Source organism: Dipodomys merriami, unplaced genomic scaffold (genome assembly GCF_024711535.1).
Source record: "Dipodomys merriami isolate MVZ:Mamm:240054 unplaced genomic scaffold, mDipMer1.0.p SCAF_827, whole genome shotgun sequence".
NCBI lineage: Eukaryota > Metazoa > Chordata > Mammalia > Rodentia > Heteromyidae > Dipodomys > Dipodomys merriami.
This window is the reverse complement of record NW_027206432.1, coordinates 334,111-350,441: the sequence shown is the minus strand read 5'-3', so window position 1 is coordinate 350,441 and position 16,331 is coordinate 334,111. Positions and strand designations below refer to the sequence as shown.

General features: G+C 64.6%; 1 protein-coding gene across 1 annotated transcript in view; it reads left to right on the top strand.

The window, feature by feature from the left end:
• The window catches only part of LOC138819933 (polypeptide N-acetylgalactosaminyltransferase 9), a 48,014-nt gene that overhangs the window by 20,486 nt on the left and 11,197 nt on the right, over positions 1-16,331 (top strand). The window contains exons 3-6 of the mRNA XM_070011547.1: positions 4,939-5,105; positions 6,452-6,626; positions 7,111-7,308; positions 11,988-12,105. Of these exons, the coding sequence (XP_069867648.1) occupies positions 4,939-5,105; positions 6,452-6,626; positions 7,111-7,308; positions 11,988-12,105 (658 nt within the window). The remainder of the gene's footprint in view (positions 1-4,938; positions 5,106-6,451; positions 6,627-7,110; positions 7,309-11,987; positions 12,106-16,331) is intronic.

Here is a 16,331-nt window from a genome sequence, read left to right as displayed (position 1 = left end):
CCCTGGTTGGAGGCTGTTGAGACCGAGACACCGGGGGCTGAGAGGGTGGGACACCAGCCGTGTCGACGGGAGCTGACACATGGCAGCGGCTGCTGGGTCCCAAGGCCTCGGCTGGGTCTGTGGTGGCCAAACAGACCAGGAATGCAAACCCACGGCAGGTCCACTTCATGATCTGGGGTTCTGAGCCCCGGCTAACCCCACTGAAGCCACTCAGCCGGAACCTGCCTACATCCAGGGCTGACCAGGGCAGGCCTTGGTGCATGGGTCTGCACGTGCGTGTGTGCATGTGTGTGTGCCCGTGCGTGTGTGCACACCCGCACCCTCGCATGCTCCATCTCACAGGCAGCTCCATCCACGCAAACACAAGTTCTCAAGCGTCTTCCCATCGGACACACCATTGATTTCCCTTTGTCTGGAGGTGGACAGCTTTTCTAATTAAGCAGAGGCTTTAAGCCTGCCACAGAGCACACAACGTAGAGCTTGATTATGAAGACCCGCCCATGGGATGAGAAAAGGGAGCCGGCAAATCCAAATTAAACAGTACCGTAAAACGGATGGCCTTCCCCAAGAAGCCCCCGATCCGGCGTGGTGACGCCGCCCCTTCATGCTGGCAGTCCCCCTGCGAAAAACTGCGTAGGCTGCCAACCCTAATAGAGCGGATTCAGTGGGTGGTGAATTGAGGGCACCCCAGGCCCAATCCGGTGGATGCTAGCTTCCAGTCTGTGTGGCCAGGACAGGCAGAGTTGGGAAATGTGGGCCTCTGGAGGCAGGCATGTCTGTGCCTGACTGTCTCTTGCCTGGGGCAGGCACCCCAGCTGCTCCTTCCTTCCCTCCCTCCCTCCTTCCCTCCCTCCTTCTTTCCCTCCCTCCCTCCTTCCCTCCCTCCTTCCTTCTTTCCCTCCTTCCTTCCCTCCCTCCTTCCTTCCTTCCCTCCATCCCTCCTTTCTTCCCTCCTTCCTTCCTTCCCTCCATCCCTCCTTCCTTCCCTCCCTCCTTCCTTCCCTCCATCCCTCCTTCCTTCTCTCCTTCCTTCCTTCCCTCCATCCCTCCTTCCTTCTCTCCTTCCTTCCTTCCCTCCATCCTTCCTTCCTTCCCTCCTTCCCTCCTTCCTTCCCTCCTTCTTTCCTTCCCTCCCTCCCTCCTTCCCTCCCTCACGCCTTCCCTCCTTCCTTCCTTCCCTCTTCCTTCCCTCCCGCCCTCACTCCCTCCTTCCCTCCCTCCCTCCTTCCCTCTCTCCCTCCTTCCTTCCTTCCTTCCCTCCCTCCCTCCTTCCCTCCTTCCTTCTCTACCTCCTTCCCTCCCTCCCTCCTTCCCTTCTTCCTTCCTTCCCTCCTTCCCTCCCTCACTCCCTCCTTCCCTCCTTCCTTCCCTCCCTCCCTCCTTCCCTCTCTCCCTCCTTCCTTCCTTCCCTCCCTCACTCCTTCCCTCCTTCCTTCTCTACCTCCTTCCCTCCCTCCCTCCTTCCCTTCTTCCTTCCTTCCCTCCTTCCCTCCCTCACTCCCTCCTTCCCTCCTTCCTTCCCTCCCTCACTCCTCCCTCACTCCCTCCTTCCCTCCTTCCCTCCCTCACTCCTTCCCACCCTCCTTCCCTCCCTCACTCCTTCCTTCCTTCTCTCCCTTTTTCCCTCCCTCCTTTCTTCCTTCCTTCCCTCCTTCCTTTTCTCCCCCCTTCCTTTCTTCCTCCCTCCTTCCTTCCTTTCTTCCTTCCTTCTTTCCCTCCTTCCTTCCCTCCTTCCTTTCCTCCTTCCCTCCCTTCTTCCTTCCTTCCTTCCCTCCTTTCCTCCCTCCTTCCTTCCTTCCCTCCTTCTTCCTTCCTTCTTTCCCTCCTTCCCTCCCTCCTTCCTTTCTTCCCTCCTTCCTTCCTTCCCTCCCTTCCCTCACTGAGTACCAGGTTTTCCCTCCCCTCCCCACCCACACAGTGTAGTTTATTTTCAAATGTCTAGTGAGTACCACTACTGCATTTGTTCGCCTTTTGTCCCCCCTTTTCTGTGCCCCCTTGACCCTCCCAAAGACAGGTAAGTGAGCAAACAAGACAAAAAGAAAAGAAAACAAAAACAACAAAAAATAACCCTCTTGTTTCCATTTCCTGGAGTTTGGGTAAATAGTATCTTCTATCCATAGGCATTGCGCCCTTGTGCTCCTCCCGAGTATCCTCCTTTGGTCTCTCTGTGTGACACCCAGAGTCCTGTGTAATGGATCATGTCCTGGTATATTTTGGACCTTGCTTCGGCTCATGAGAGAAGACGTGCCGTTTGTCCGGGTTTCCCTCTTTGCCGGGGCTGGAGCTGCGGCCAGCCAGCCCGAGGCCTGGCCGTGGGCCCTGTCCTGTCCGGTTGCCCTGTGCCTGGTTGGGACCTGTAGGAGACCCTCCCTTCTGGCTGTTGATCGGGGGCCTGAAGGGAGCACTCAGGACCACGCTCATTCCCGCGGTGGACAAGCCGAGTCTGCAGCCACGGGCCGGTGCGGTGCCTGTCTTCCCCCTCAGACAGGGGTCGGGAATCTGCCGGATTCAGAGCCTGACCACGAGGCTGGTCCTGCCCTTCAGTGAAAGCGGACACAGACTCGGTGTTAGCCGTGAAACGCTGAGCTCCTGCTCCCTCTTCCCAGGAGCTGGCGGCCAGTGATGGCGTCTCCTGCTCGGCTGCGTGGCTGGCGGCAGGCGGATGGCATGGCAGGGCCGCCTTGCTGTGGATTCTGAGCTCACGCATTCTGCCAGGGCGGGAGCCGGCGGGAAGCGGGAAGACGTCCGCACAGAACCAGCTCCCTGACCCGCCTCCTGAGAACCTCCCCGCCTGGATTCCCAGGAACGCCGGCAGGGCTCCTGGCCCTTGGCTTCCTGTCCGCTGGGCTGAGCACGGTCCCTGGCAGGAGACAGGTGCCGCTGTCCAGACTGAGGCTGTGCCCCTGGGAGATGCTTGCTCCCAGGACCCCGAGGGCAGCCCGTGAACCCCGATTCGATCGTGGCCAAGCCCCCAGAGGAGCTCCGGAGCCCGGTAGTGCGCTGCCTCCGTGTTTTCCACGGCCAGGGTCAGGTCTGATGGAACGGAGCCCCGCCGCTCAGCTGCCATCCAGAACCTCTGTAGCATCTGTCTCCTGGTGCTCAGACCCAGCTCCAGCCTCACCCGCTCTGCCCACCATGAGCACCCACCAGTCCGCAGAAGAACTCTGTGCGCCGGCTGGGGTGGGGACAGAGTATCCACAGAAAAGCCCAGAGCCAGCGCCATGCCCTGCTTCAGCCCGGGGAGACCCTGGGCTCTGAGCTGGAGCAGGAGATCAGAAGGGCACATGGGCAGCCACGGGGCATCGGCCCGAGGAGGAATGGATGTGGACGGAGGGGCTGACACATGGGAAGCTGCCCCACACAGTCCCAGGGGAAAGGAGGAAGGGCTGCCCCTGGACCTGGGCCGACGGTGGGGCAGGGCGGGCCCTGCTGGGAGGTGTCTGACGGTGGGAAAGGCAGCGGAGGCTGACCTCAGCCCCAGAGCCCCGCCCTCTGCTGTGTCCATCACCCCGACCTGGACAAACCTTGGGTGACAAACTGTGGCTGGTGCAGGGCTTCCCTGGAGTCTGTGACCTGCTCAGGGACCAGGGGCACTGCTCTGACCTTGTGGGTGCGGCCCTGACCCCGCGGGTGCTGCCCTGATCCTGCGGGTACTGCCCTGACCCCAGGGGTGCTGCCCTGACCCCAGGGGCACTGCCCTGACCCCGCGGGTGCTACCCTGACCCCAGAGGTGCTGCCCTGACCCCAGAGGTGCTGCCCTGACCCCAGGGGTGCTGCCCTGACCCCGTGGGTGCTGCCCTGACCCCGTGGGTGCTGCCCTGACCCCAGGGGTGCTGCCCTGACCCCGCAGGGTGCTGCTCTGACCCCGAGGGTGCTGTCCTGACCCCAGGGGTGCTGCCCTGACCCCAGGGGTGCTGCCCTGACCCCGTGGGTGCTGCCCTGACCCTGCGGGTGCTGCCCTGACCCCAGGGGTGCTGCCCTGACCCCGCGGGTGCTGCCCTGACCCTGCGGGTGCTGCCCTGACCCCGAGGGTGCTGCCCTGACCCCAGGGGCACTGCCCTGACCCCGCGGGTGCTGCCCTGACCCCAGGGGTGCTGCCCTGACCCCGCGGGTGCTGCCCTGACCCCGTGGGTGCTGCCCTGACCCCAGGGGTGCTGCCCTGACCCCGCGGGTGCTGCCCTGACCCCAGGGGTGCTGCCCTGACCCCGCGGGTGCTGCCCTGACCCCAGGGGTGCTGCCCTGACCCCAGGAGTGCTGCCCTGACCCTGTGGGTGCTGCCCTGACCCCGTGGGTGCTGCCCTGACCCCAGGGGTGCTGCCCTGACCCCGTGGGTGCTGCCCTGACCCCAGAGATGCTGCCCTGACCCCGCGGGTGCTGCCCTGACCCCAGGGGTGCTGCCCTGACCCCAGGGGTGCTGCCCTGACCCCGCGGGTGCTGCCCTGACCCCGTGGGTGCTGCCCTGACCCCAGAGATGCTGCCCTGACCCCGCGGGTGCTGCCCTGACCCTGCGGGTGCTGCCCTGACCCCAGGGGTGCTGCCCTGACCCCGCGGGTGCTGCCCTGACCCCAGGAGTGCTGCCCTGACCCCGCGGGTGCTGCCCTGACCCCGCGGGTGCTGCCCTGACCCCGCGGGTGCTGCCCTGACCCCGCGGGTGCTGCCCTGACCCCGCGGGTACCCTGCTGCTCTGGCCCCTCAACCTCTGCTGGACTTCGCAGGTCCTCTTGCTGCACAGTGAGGGGAGAGGCTCCGCATGGGGCCGGCAGGACGCGGCCACCGGGCTCAGCCTCCAGCCGGTCCCGACGGCTCAGCGTGCGGCCGCAGCTGCTGCAGCACTGTGATCCTGCCCCGCACACGCCCGGGCCTGATCCGGCCGGGCCTCCGGCAGCCCCTGCCCCCAGCGGCCATCACGGCCTCCACTGAGCACGGTGCCTCCCGCAGGTGCAGACAGATGACCTACGCCAAAGACCTGCCCCAGGTGTCCGTGGTCTTCATCTTTGTCAATGAGGCCCTCTCGGTCATCCTGCGCTCCGTGCACAGCGTGGTCAACCACACGCCCTCCCAGCTCCTGAAGGAGGTCATCCTAGTGGATGACAACAGTGATAATGGTGAGTGCCACCGCCGGGGGGCTGGCACGGCTCGTGCAGGGGGATGCCGCGGAGGGGAGGGGGCACTGGGGGGGGCCCGCTCTGGGCAGGGGAGGGGAGGGGGCACTGGGGAGGGCCCGCTCTGGTCAGGCCAGCCCCACAGCGCTCTGTAGGCTCTGGGCACAGTGCTGTCTCCCAAGCAAAGAGCAAAACCTGGGGTTGAGGTGACAGGGACTTGGCTGGAGGCCAGAAGGCATGATCAGGTGAGAACAGGCCAGTCCCAACCTCCCAGGGTGGGGCGGGGGGGGGAGCCCCTGTCCTCCCCCACCCGCCTGGGAGAGTCCCCTGGCCCTTGGGCTGTGTGCAGCCCTGGCTCAAGCCTCTGCTCCTGTTCGCACGGTGTGCCTCAGTCCCCTCTGCGCCCAGGTCCTGGGAGGAACTGCTACTGATTGTGGGGGTGCCAGGGATTCAGGGATTCTTCCTTTTTTTTCAAAGTTGGTCTAAAATGTACCCAACTGTGCTAGCTGTTCTTAGTGTGCCGGCACCGTGTTGAGGACATGTGTGGCCCTGTCCCATCACCTCCTAGGAGGCTGCTGGGGCCCTGCCAGGCCAAAGCTCTGCTCCAGCCCCCTCCCCAGCCCCCATCCTGCTGTCTGCCCAGCCTCTCCCCTGCCCCTCCCCTGCCCCTCCCCTGCCCCTCCCCAGCCCCTCCCCTGCCCCTCCCCAGCCTCTCCCCAGCCCCCAGCCCCTCCCCTGCCCCTCCCCAGCCCCCAGCCCCTCCCCTGCCCCTCCCCAGCCCCTCCCCAGCCCCTCCCTAGCCTCTCCCCAGCCCCTCCCTAGCCTCTCCCCTGCCCCTCCCCAGCCCCCAGCCCCTCCCCTGCCCCTCCCCAGCCCCCAGCCCCTCCCCAGCCTCTCCCCAGCCCCTCCCTAGCCTCTCCCCTGCCCCTCCCCAGCCCCCAGCCCCTCCCCAGCCCCTCCCCAGCCCCCAGCCCCTCCCCAGCCCCCATCTTGCTGTCTGACCCCGAGTTGGACTGCTCCAGGGGCCACTCTGGTGGCCAGACTGCACTGTCCTTGGACTGGCTTGTCCATCCAGGTTGTGGCCTGTGTCTGACTTCCCCTCTTAAGGCCGAGCCACCTCCCCGGTGTGATGGACCCCATTCTGCTCATCTCCCGTGGCCACAGCTGGTCCCATTTTCTCCTGCTCCAGTGCCGACCTCCCTCTGCATGGCCGTTTTTCTCTTTCGCTGTCCCTGCGGCCCAGCCCCGTGGGGCTTCGAACGACGCTCAGGAGCTGTGGACGCGGGGCTGAGGCCCGAGTGTCGCAGCGTGGGTCCCCGGCACGTGCTGAGCCCTCCCTCTCCCCGCAGCGGAGCTCAAGCTCAGCCTGGACCAGTACGTGCACAAGCGGTACCCGGGCCTGGTGAAGGTGGTGCGCAACAGCCGGCGCGAGGGGCTCATCCGGGCACGGCTGCAGGGCTGGAAGGCGGCCACAGCGCCCGTGGTGGGCTTCTTCGATGCCCACGTGGAGTTCAACACAGGCTGGTAAGGGCCGGGGACCCGCTCCACCCCACGGGAGGCTGGGAGCCAGCCCCCGCGGTCCTGCAGGGACAGGGTGCACGGGGCAGGGCTGGGCAGGGACAGGGTGCACAGGGCAGGGACACACGGGGCAGGGCTGGGCAGGGACAGGGTGCACGGGGCAGGGACACACGGGGCAGGGCTGGGCAGGGACAGGGTGCACGGGGCAGGGACACACGGGGCAGGGCTGGGCAGGGACAGGGTGCACGGGGCAGGGACACACGGGGCAGGGCTGGGCAGGGACAGGGTGCACGGGGCAGGGACACACGGGGCAGGGCTGGGCAGGGACAGGGTGCACGGGGCAGGGACACACGGGGCAGGGCTGGGCAGGGACAGGGTGCACGGGGCAGGGACACACGGGGCAGGGCTGGGCAGGGACAGGGTGCACGGGGCAGGGACACACGGCGCAGGTGCTCCGCGGGCTCCCTCACCATCCGCGCGTCTCCCACAGGGCTGAGCCTGCCCTCACGCGGATTCGAGAGGACCGGAGGCGCATCATCCTGCCTGCCATCGACAACATCAAGTACAACACGTTCGAGGTGCAGCAGTACGCCAACGCCGCCCACGGCTACAACTGGGGCCTGTGGTGCATGTACATCATCCCACCGCAGGACTGGCTGGACCGAGGGGATGAGTCCGCGCCCATCAGGTGAGGGGTGAGGAGACGGCAGGCCTGGGCAGGCCTGAGGCCAGGGGGCTGGGGGCCAGGCGAGAGGAAGAGAGGGAGACGGGGGACAGACAGTGGTAGAGACACAGAGCAAGGAGCCGGTGCTGGCACACGAATCCCGTGGCCCAGGCAGAGAGAGGAAAGTAGGGCCTGAGGATGGATGGTTTGTTTTTTGGTTGGTCCTGGGGCTTGAACTCAGGGCCTGGGCGCTGTCCCTGAGCTCTTCAGCTCAAGGCGAGTGCTCTACCACTTTGAGCCACAGCACCACTTCCTGTTTTCTGGTGGTTCATTGGAGATAGGAGTCTCATGACTTTTCCTGCCCAGGCTGGCTTTGAACTACGATCCTCAGATCTCAGCCTCCTGAGTGGCTAGGATTATAGGAGCCTAGCTGGGTTTTTAAAAATTTGCTTTATTGTTATTTTAACGAGTCAGGTAATGAGCACATTTCCTTTCTACTGTCTCTTCCCTCCCTCCCTCCCGCCCTCCCGTCTCCACCCATGACATATAGTTCACTTTCATCGCACTGTCCAGGGATGGGAATGCTTTTTGCTGTGGACAGAGACCCACGATTATTTAATCAGATCCCCACAGACTGTCCTGCCGAGACTTTATTTTTTGAATTAGTTCCTTTGAAGAGCGGGATTCGTACACGTTTGGAATGCTCACGTACCTGCTCGTGCCTTGGGAGGCAGGCGCGCTGGCCGGGGCCGCTTGCCTTGGTGGGCTGCGCCTGTGCCCAGCGGCCTGGGGGCGCCGCTCAGCCCAGACCCAGCTGCTCCCTGTGCTGTCTCACTGACGCCTGATTCCTACACAGCTAAACCACCTAAGTCGCTGTGTCAGTCCCCCAACCCCCGAGCTCCTGTAGTTTGAGACCTTCCCCCAACTCCCTCCACCCCTGTCCAAGGAACTCCTGGGGAGCCTGTGCCTCAAATTCCAGAGGCTCCCCCTGTCCCGGGGAGGCTAGGCTCCGGCACTGTCCCAGACGTGAATTGCACCTCAGGCCCTGACAGGCCTCCCGGGCGGGGGCAGGGCAGGGGCTGGGTGACTCCGGGAGGCCCCGCTGGCGGAGGCCGCCATGCCCATGAGGCCCTGAGAGCGCCTCGCAGCACCCGGGCCGGCACCCCTTGCAGGAGGGTCTTGCAGGAGCTCAGGGTGGCGGTGGGCAGCCCTGCCCGACAGACTGTGACAATGGAACATCAGCACAGCCGGGCCGGGCACCCTCAGGCCTGGCGTGGCCCTTGCTCTGCTGGCAGAACATCTCCGTGATAATGAAGTCCCAGGGCAGCCTGAAGCCGGGCAGGGCTGTGGGGCCGCGGTGAGGTGGAATCACTGGGCGCCGGCCCACACCTCTCTGATTTCTACCACCGAGGATGTTGACGGTGAGACTGACGAGCCTGCCAAGGCAGCCGGGCCCCTGGGGCTTCTGCTGGGAGCCCGGCTGGGTGCCGACACCGCCCGGCAGGGCCTGGGCTCCAGCTCCATCGCAGTGCCGTGCCACAGATGGGTCCCAGAGCCGCCGGTCAGCGAGCAGGGGTTGAAATGGTCTGGAAGATCCCAACTAGTGGCAAAACAAATGCCTCGTGTGTGACAGTTTATCAGTCAGTGAAATTCAGGAAGCCCAGGAGAGGCCTGGGAGCCATTAACACCTGGTCCTGAAAGCTAGCTAACCAGCACACCGCCGCCTCCGCCCGGCCCGGAGCCAGCCAGGAGGCTGGAGGGAGCAGCCCCTTGTCCCATGCAGCTTCCACAAGCGCCCCCCGGAGGACCTTTATCAGACTGCTTGCGGTTTGGAGCCCGTCCCTGTGCAGACACTGCCTCCCGGCCAGGGCCTTGACAGCATCTCCCGCAGACGGGGGCCCAGGGCCCTGGTCCCGGCCTGTCACCCCCCGGCCCCCAGTGCCCTGGTCCTGGCCTGTCACCCCCAGTCCCCAGGGCCCTGGTCCCGGCCTGTCACCCCCGGCCCCCAGTGCCCCGGTCCTGGCCTGTCACCCCCAGTCCTGGCCTGTCACCCCCAGTCCCCAGGGCCCCAGTCCCAAGCACCCCGATCCCCACCTTTCACCCCCAGCCCCCAGTCACCGCAGTGGTTTCCAAATTTAAGTAAACTATGACATTGGCATCTACGCTCCCCCATGGTCAGAGCCACCAAGTGCAGGACGTAGGGAAGTGGAGACTGAGGAAGAGGAGGGGCCGGAGGGAAGCTGAGATGGTGGCGGGGGTCTGACTGGGCTGGGCCAGGCAGATTCAGAGCCGGACATCAGGAAGGTGATGACCTGTGGCACGTAGTGCCCGAAGGAGCCCAGTCAGTGTGGGCCTGGTCCGTGTGGACCCCGTGTGGGCCTGTGTGGGCCTGTGTGGGCCCTGTGTGGACCCAATGTGGGCCCCGGGTGGAACTGTGTGGGCCCTGTGTGGACCCAATGTGGGCCCCGAGTGGACCCGTGTGGACCTGTGTGGACCTGTGTGGGCCCCAGGGTAGACCCTGTGTAGACCTGTGTAGATCTGTGTGGACCTGTGTTGGCCCCGTGTAGACCCATGTAGACCCCGTGTATACCCATGTGGGCCCCATGTGGACCTGTGTGTAACAGTGTGGACCCCGTGTGGACCTGTGTGGGCCCTGTGTGGACCTGTGTGTACCAGTGTAGGCCCCGTGTGGACCTGTGTGGGCCCTGTGTGGGCCCCGTGTGGACCTGTGTGGGCCCCGTGTGGACCCCGTGTGGACCTGTGTGGACCTGTGTGTGCCCCAGGTAGACCCTGTGTAGACCTGTGTAGATCTGTGTGGACCTGTGTTGGCCCCGTGTAGACCCATGTAGACCCCGTGTATACCCATGTGGGCCCCATGTGGACCTGTGTGTACCAGTGTGGGCCCCGTGTGGACCTGTGTGGACCCGTGTGGACCTGTGTGTAACAGTGTGGACCCCGTGTGGACCTGTGTGGGCCCCGTGTGGACCTGTGTAGGCCCCGTGTGGACCCCGTGTGGACCTGTGTGGACCTGTGTGGGCCCCGTGTGGACCTGTGTGGACCTGTGTGGACCTGTGTGGACCCATCTGTGTGGACCCGTCTGTATGGACCTGTGTGGACCCATCTGTGTGGACCTGTGTGAGCTCATGTGGACCTGTCTGTGTGGACCTGTGTGGACCCGTCTGTGTGGACCCGTCCGTGTGGACCTGTGTGGGCTCATGTGGACCTGTCTGTGTGGACCTGTCTGTGTGGACCTGTGTGGGCTCATGTGGACCTGTCTGTGTGGACCTGTGTGGACCCCCTGTGGGCCCCCTGCGGGCCCCGGGTGGACACAGTGTTCCGGAACCAGCACTGCCAGCACACAGGTCCTTCCACATAAGGACGGAGGAGGCTCACCACCTGACCTCACCGACCCCAGCCCTCGGGAAATGAAGGTGGGTTAGCTGTGCTTCCGAGGCCATCCTGGGCTGGCCCTGCCTCCTCCCCGCACCACCAGCGCCCCCTGGAGGCCTCGGCATGCCGGTCTCCCCGGGGCCGGTTCCTCCTGGGAGGCGGATGGCCGGGCCTTTCTCAGCCCTGTGTGGAGAGCCCACCATTTACCTCCCCAGCTCACCGAGGCTGTGTGGGTTGCTCCCTCTTTCAACATTTCGAGGGGGTTTGTTGGAACCTAAATACTCAGTAGACAGGAGGTAAAGGCAGAGGGTGCCAGGAGAGGCAGGGCCTGGCCGCACCGGGGAAGGGAAAGCTCAGGTCTCCCTGCAGGCTGTAAGACAGCCAGAGTGGAGACGCACCGCAAGAACCTCTGGTGTACCCCCAACCCGAGAGCACCCAGGCCTGAGGCCCTTCCAGCCACGGTGCCCCTTAGCTTTCCTGTTTTCTTTTATCACAGCAAGGTTTTCTCCCACAAATAAATTCAGAGCTAGCTGACGCTGCTGCGATCGTCTTAGGGTTCGAGTTTACTTTGGAACTGAGTAATAATAATAATAGATCATTACCAGCGTTAACAGGCTCGATGGGAAACGGTGTCCGTCCACCAGACATCACGGTCATGGTGGCCGAGGAAGGAAAAGCCACCCTGATGTAACGTGGCCTGTCTGGGGCCGACGGTTAAAATCAGTGTTGAACTTCACTATGGTTGGCTTTGAGGCCAAAATCGAGTGCAGAGTGAGCCGGGCCTTTGCTCGGCTGTTGTCTGGCGTCTGTCGGCTGTCGGTGTCTGTCCTCTGTCGGCCCCGCAGGCCCCACAGGCGGGCTCAGCCCCCCAGGTGTGTGCCCCGCAGGTGTGTGCCCCCCAGGTGTGTGCCCCCCAGGTGTGTGCCCCCCAGGTGTGGGCCCCCAGGTGTGGGCCCCCAGGTGTGCCCCCCAGGTGTGTGCCCCCCAGGTGTGTGCCCCCCAGGTGTGGCCCCCCAGGTGTGTTCCCCCCAGGTGTGTGCCCCCCAGGTGTGTGCCCCCCAGGTGTGTGCCCCGCAGGTGTGTGCCCCCCAGGTGTGGCCCCCCAGGTGTGCCCCCCAGGTGTGTGCCCCCCAGGTGTGTGCCCCCCAGGTGTGGCCCCCCAGGTGTGGCCCCCCAGGTGTGTGCCCCCCAGGTGTGTGCCCCGCAGGTGTGTGCCCCGCAGGTGTGTGCCCCGCAGGTGTGGCCCCCCAGGTGTGGCCCCGCAGGCGGGCTCCTGCCCCTCAGGTGACGCCCGCTGCCCTCTGTCTCCGCAGGACACCCGCCATGATCGGCTGCTCATTTGTGGTGGACCGCGAATACTTTGGGGACATTGGCCTGCTGGACCCGGGCATGGAGGTGTACGGCGCAGAGAATATCGAGCTGGGGATGAGGGTGAGCAGGCCAGCGAGGGCCAGCGAGGCCCCAGCCGTGGGGCAGCCGGTCACCCGACACCAGCAAGGGCGGGGCACGAAGCCTGGTGCTCTGATGCCCTTTGACCTTTCAGGCCCTCTCTCCTGCTGCTGCCTGGTGGGGGGGGGGGGGAGAAGGCACTGGGGACCAGTTAGCTGTGTGGAGGGGGAGGGGTGGGAGCTGGTTAGCTGTGTGGAGGGGGAGGGGTGGGAGCTGGTTAGCTGTGGGGGGGAGGGGTGGGAGCTGGTTAGCTGTGGAGGGGGAGGGGGAGCTGGTTAGCTGTGTGGAGGGGGAGGGGTGGGAGCTGGTTAGCTGTGGAGGGGGAGGGGGAGCTGGTTAGCTGTGTGGAGGGGGAGGGGGAGCTGGTTAGCTGTGTGGAGGGGGAGGGGGAGCTGGTTAGCTGTGGAGGGGGAGGGGTGGGAGCTGGTTAGCTGTGGAGGGGGGAGGGGGAGCTGGTTAGCTGTGTGGAGGGGGAGGGGGAGCTGGTTAGCTGTGTGGAGGGGGAGGGGGAGCTGGTTAGCTGTGTGGAGGGGGAGGGGTGGGAGCTGGTTAGCTGTGGAGGGGGAGGGGGAGCTGGTTAGCTGTGTGGAGGGGGAGGGGGAGCTGGTTAGCTGTGTGGAGGGGGGAGGGGGAGCTGGTTAGCTGTGTGGAGGGGGAGGGGGAGCTGGTTAGCTGTGTGGAGGGGGAGGGGTGGGAGCTGGTTAGCTGTGGAGGGGGAGGGGGAGCTGGTTAGCTGTGGGGAGGGGGAGGGGGAGCTGGTTAGCTGTGGGGAGGGGGAGGGGTGGGAGCTGGTTAGCTGTGGGGGGGAGGGGTGGGAGCTGGTTAGCTGTGTGGAGGGGGAGGGGGAGGGCTGGGTCAGCTGGTGAGCCTGAGGACCTGAATAACCGACCGAGTGGGGACGGGGTGGAAGGCGAAGGGAGAGGTGGACGGGAGCGGATGCTCTTTGACCACTTGGGACGCCCCCAGCCCAAGCAGGCGCCCTGCGTGAAGCCCACAGGAGGAGCTGGTCCTGAGGACCGGCGGCCGGGCGGACACAGGGCCAGGGTGTGCTGGCCCACGGGCCGCCGGGACGTGGTCCTGCGCTGGCATTCCACCTGGGAAGCGGCAGCCTTTGACCACACGCGGGCCGCCCAGCACAGCTCCCCGGGCCACCTGGCTGGCCCAGGACCGAGGTCACCGTCCCCCGGAGCTCGGCCTCTGTCCCCTCGCCTGGAACCCGCTGCCGTCCTGGTGTGCAGTCAGCGGTGGAGGCCAGTGACCTGAGAGCCCGGAGTAGCGCCACTCCAGCTCTGTGCTCGGTGCCGCCTGCCTCTGCTCCCGCTTCGGGTCCGTGGCTAACAGGCGGCTCGCACGGCCCCTCAGATCTATTTGGCCCAATTAGAGAAAATCCGTGGTCTTGGGGCCAATTTACATTCCTGTGCTTATAGAAATGCCAGCTGCGCGTCTCCTAATGAGGAAAGGCCTCATGCCGATTAGGGGAAGTGAATTCATCGTGTCCATTCAGTTTAATAAAGGTCAGGACAAAAAGCAAGCACCGAGAGTCTGGTCAGGAAATCCAGCGGCGTGCCGCAAAGCTCCAGGCAAGTGCTGCTGGGAGACGGGGAGGGCTGGCACCGCCCAGGACATGACCCAAGGGGGTGGGACAGGACCGAGGGAGCTGTGGGCCCGTCCTGTGCTGTAGACCTGCTTCGCGGGGCCTGTCCCAGTCAGCTGGGGTGGTGACTAGTACCAGGAGCCTCCCCCGCCAAGCGGTGCTCAGAGCAGGCAGTGACCACCGGCCCTTTGCACACTCTTGCTTCTTCCTGAGTCCAGGACAGTTCTCATGTGACGGGCTTCACCCGCTGTGATGCGTGTTTCTGGAGACGTGGGGTTGGGGTCTTCGTGCACCACGTTGTGTAACAGTGGACTAGTTCTCACCCTTCCCTTGGAAAAGCGGCTCCACCACGCACCAAGTGCACATCTGTCCCCACTTGGGGCTTCAGCTTTCGGCCGTCACCGCGTTGCTTTATGGCCGTCCAGTCCTTCCCGTGTCAGTGGCTCCTCTCTCACCCTGGGACCTCCAGTGCCTTCGGATGGGTGTGCTTGCCTCTCCTTCCGGCCTTTAGCATTCCTCACCACCAAGCCAGCAGCGCCCAGAGCCACGGCTGAGCTGCAGCATGCGCCTGCTGCCCTGGCTTGCTGACCAGCCAGCATCTGCCTTTCTGTCTCCAGAAGGAGGAACTAGAATGTGACCAGCCTGAAGCTCTGGGGGCGGGGTCAGTGGGGGACAGGGGATCCTGTAGAGGGTGATGCACTGACCTGGAGGTAGAGCCATTTGCAAAGCCAAAACCCCCTGGGTGAGTTGTTCCTGCAAGGCCGGTGTCTGGTGGCAGAAGGAAGAATCACCGTGGCCACAGGAAGGAGCCATCGGCCCCGGCACCAGGCCTGGCTGGAGATGGCTTGGCTTGCTGGGAGGCTGGCCTTGATGGGCACCAGTCAGCTCACACCAGGGGAGATCACCTGTGGGCAGGAGCCTGGCTTCTGGTAGCTCAAGAAGCCAACAGACAGGAGGCCACTGGGTGTACCCGGGGCCAGCCTCAGTCACCTTGGAGGAAACTGGACTCAAAGAAGACCCACACAGCCACCTTCTTGGAGGATGGAGGAGGGACGTCCATGTGGACAGACATCTGCGTGGACAGCTGTATGGATGGACGGCTTCTTGCAGCCTCCATCAGCCAAGATGGTGACCAGGAACGGCATCCTTTCCAGTCCCAGTGCATCGAAGGAACCCAGTGAGCATGTGGTGCGCTTGCTCTGACTCAGAAGCCAGGTGCCCAGCCACAGGGCAGCAGCGGCCAGGTTTGCTGCTTGTCCTCAGGAGCCACACTTGTCACCAGGAGAATGGGAATGAGCCAGAGCCTTAGTCCTTCCCGGAAAAATGGCCAGGCGCCCACCTAACCATAAGTGGCACTGGCTCTGCTGCCATTTGTCTGAAGAAGGATGAGGTTGTCTGGGAGAGGATGAGGTCGTCCGGGGGAGGATGAGGTCGTCCGGGGGAGGATGAGGTCGTCCGGGGGAGGATCAGGTCGTCTGGGGGAGGCTGAGGGTGTCGGGAGGCTGAGGTTGTCTGGGGGAGGATGAGGTCGTCCGGGGGAGGATCAGGTCGTCTGGGGGAGGCTGAGGGTGTCTGGGGGAGGCTGAGGGTGTCTGGGGGAGGCTGAGGGTGTCTGGGGGAGGCTGAGGTTGTCTGGGGGAGGATCAGGTCGTCTGGGGGAGGCTGAGGTTGTCTGGGGGAGGATCAGGTCGTCTGGGGGAGGATGAGGGTGTCGGGAGGCTGAGGTTGTCTGGGGGAGGATGAGGTCGTCCGGGGGAGGATCAGGTCGTCTGGGGGAGGCTGAGGGTGTCTGGGGGAGGCTGAGGGTGTCTGGGGGAGGATGAGGGTGTCCGGGGGAGGCTGAGGTTGTCTGGGGGAGGATCAGGTCGTCTGGTAGAGGATCAGGTTGTCTGGGGGAGGATCAGGTCGTCTGGGGGAGGCTGAGGTTGTCTGGGGGAGGATCAGGTTGTCTGGGGGAGGATGAGGGTGTCTGGGGGAGGCTGAGGTCGTCTGGGGGAGGCTGAGGGTGTCTGGGGGAGGCTGAGGGTGTCTGGGGGAGGATGAGGTCGTCCGGGGGAGGCTGAGGTTGTCTGGGGGAGGATCAGGTTGTCTGGGGGAGGATCAGGTCGTCTGGGGGAGGCTGAGGTTGTCTGGGGGAGGATCAGGTCGTCTGGGGGAGGCTGAGGTTGTCTGGGGGAGGATCAGGTTGTCTGGGGGAGGATGAGGGTGTCTGGGGGAGGCTGAGGTCGTCTGGGGGAGGCTGAGGGTGTCTGGGGGAGGCTGAGGGTGTCTGGGGGAGGATGAGGTCGTCCGGGGGAGGCTGAGGTTGTCTGGGGGAGGATCAGGTCGTCTGGTAGAGGATCAGGTTGTCTGGGGGAGGATCAGGTCGTCTGGGGGAGGCTGAGGTTGTCTGGGGGAGGATCAGGTCGTCTGGGGGAGGCTGAGGTTGTCTGGGGGAGGATGAGGCTGCACTCCTTCGAGATCCAGGGCTGGGCCCAGCACTGTATGAGGGGTTTGCTGTCTCTGCCAGCCACACAGGGAAGACCCTGTTGCCAGTATTTTCTGGAATTGACAGAGGTTTGAGCCTCTGATCCATAGCCTCTAATCCAGAGCCTCTGACGCGTAAAAGCATCCC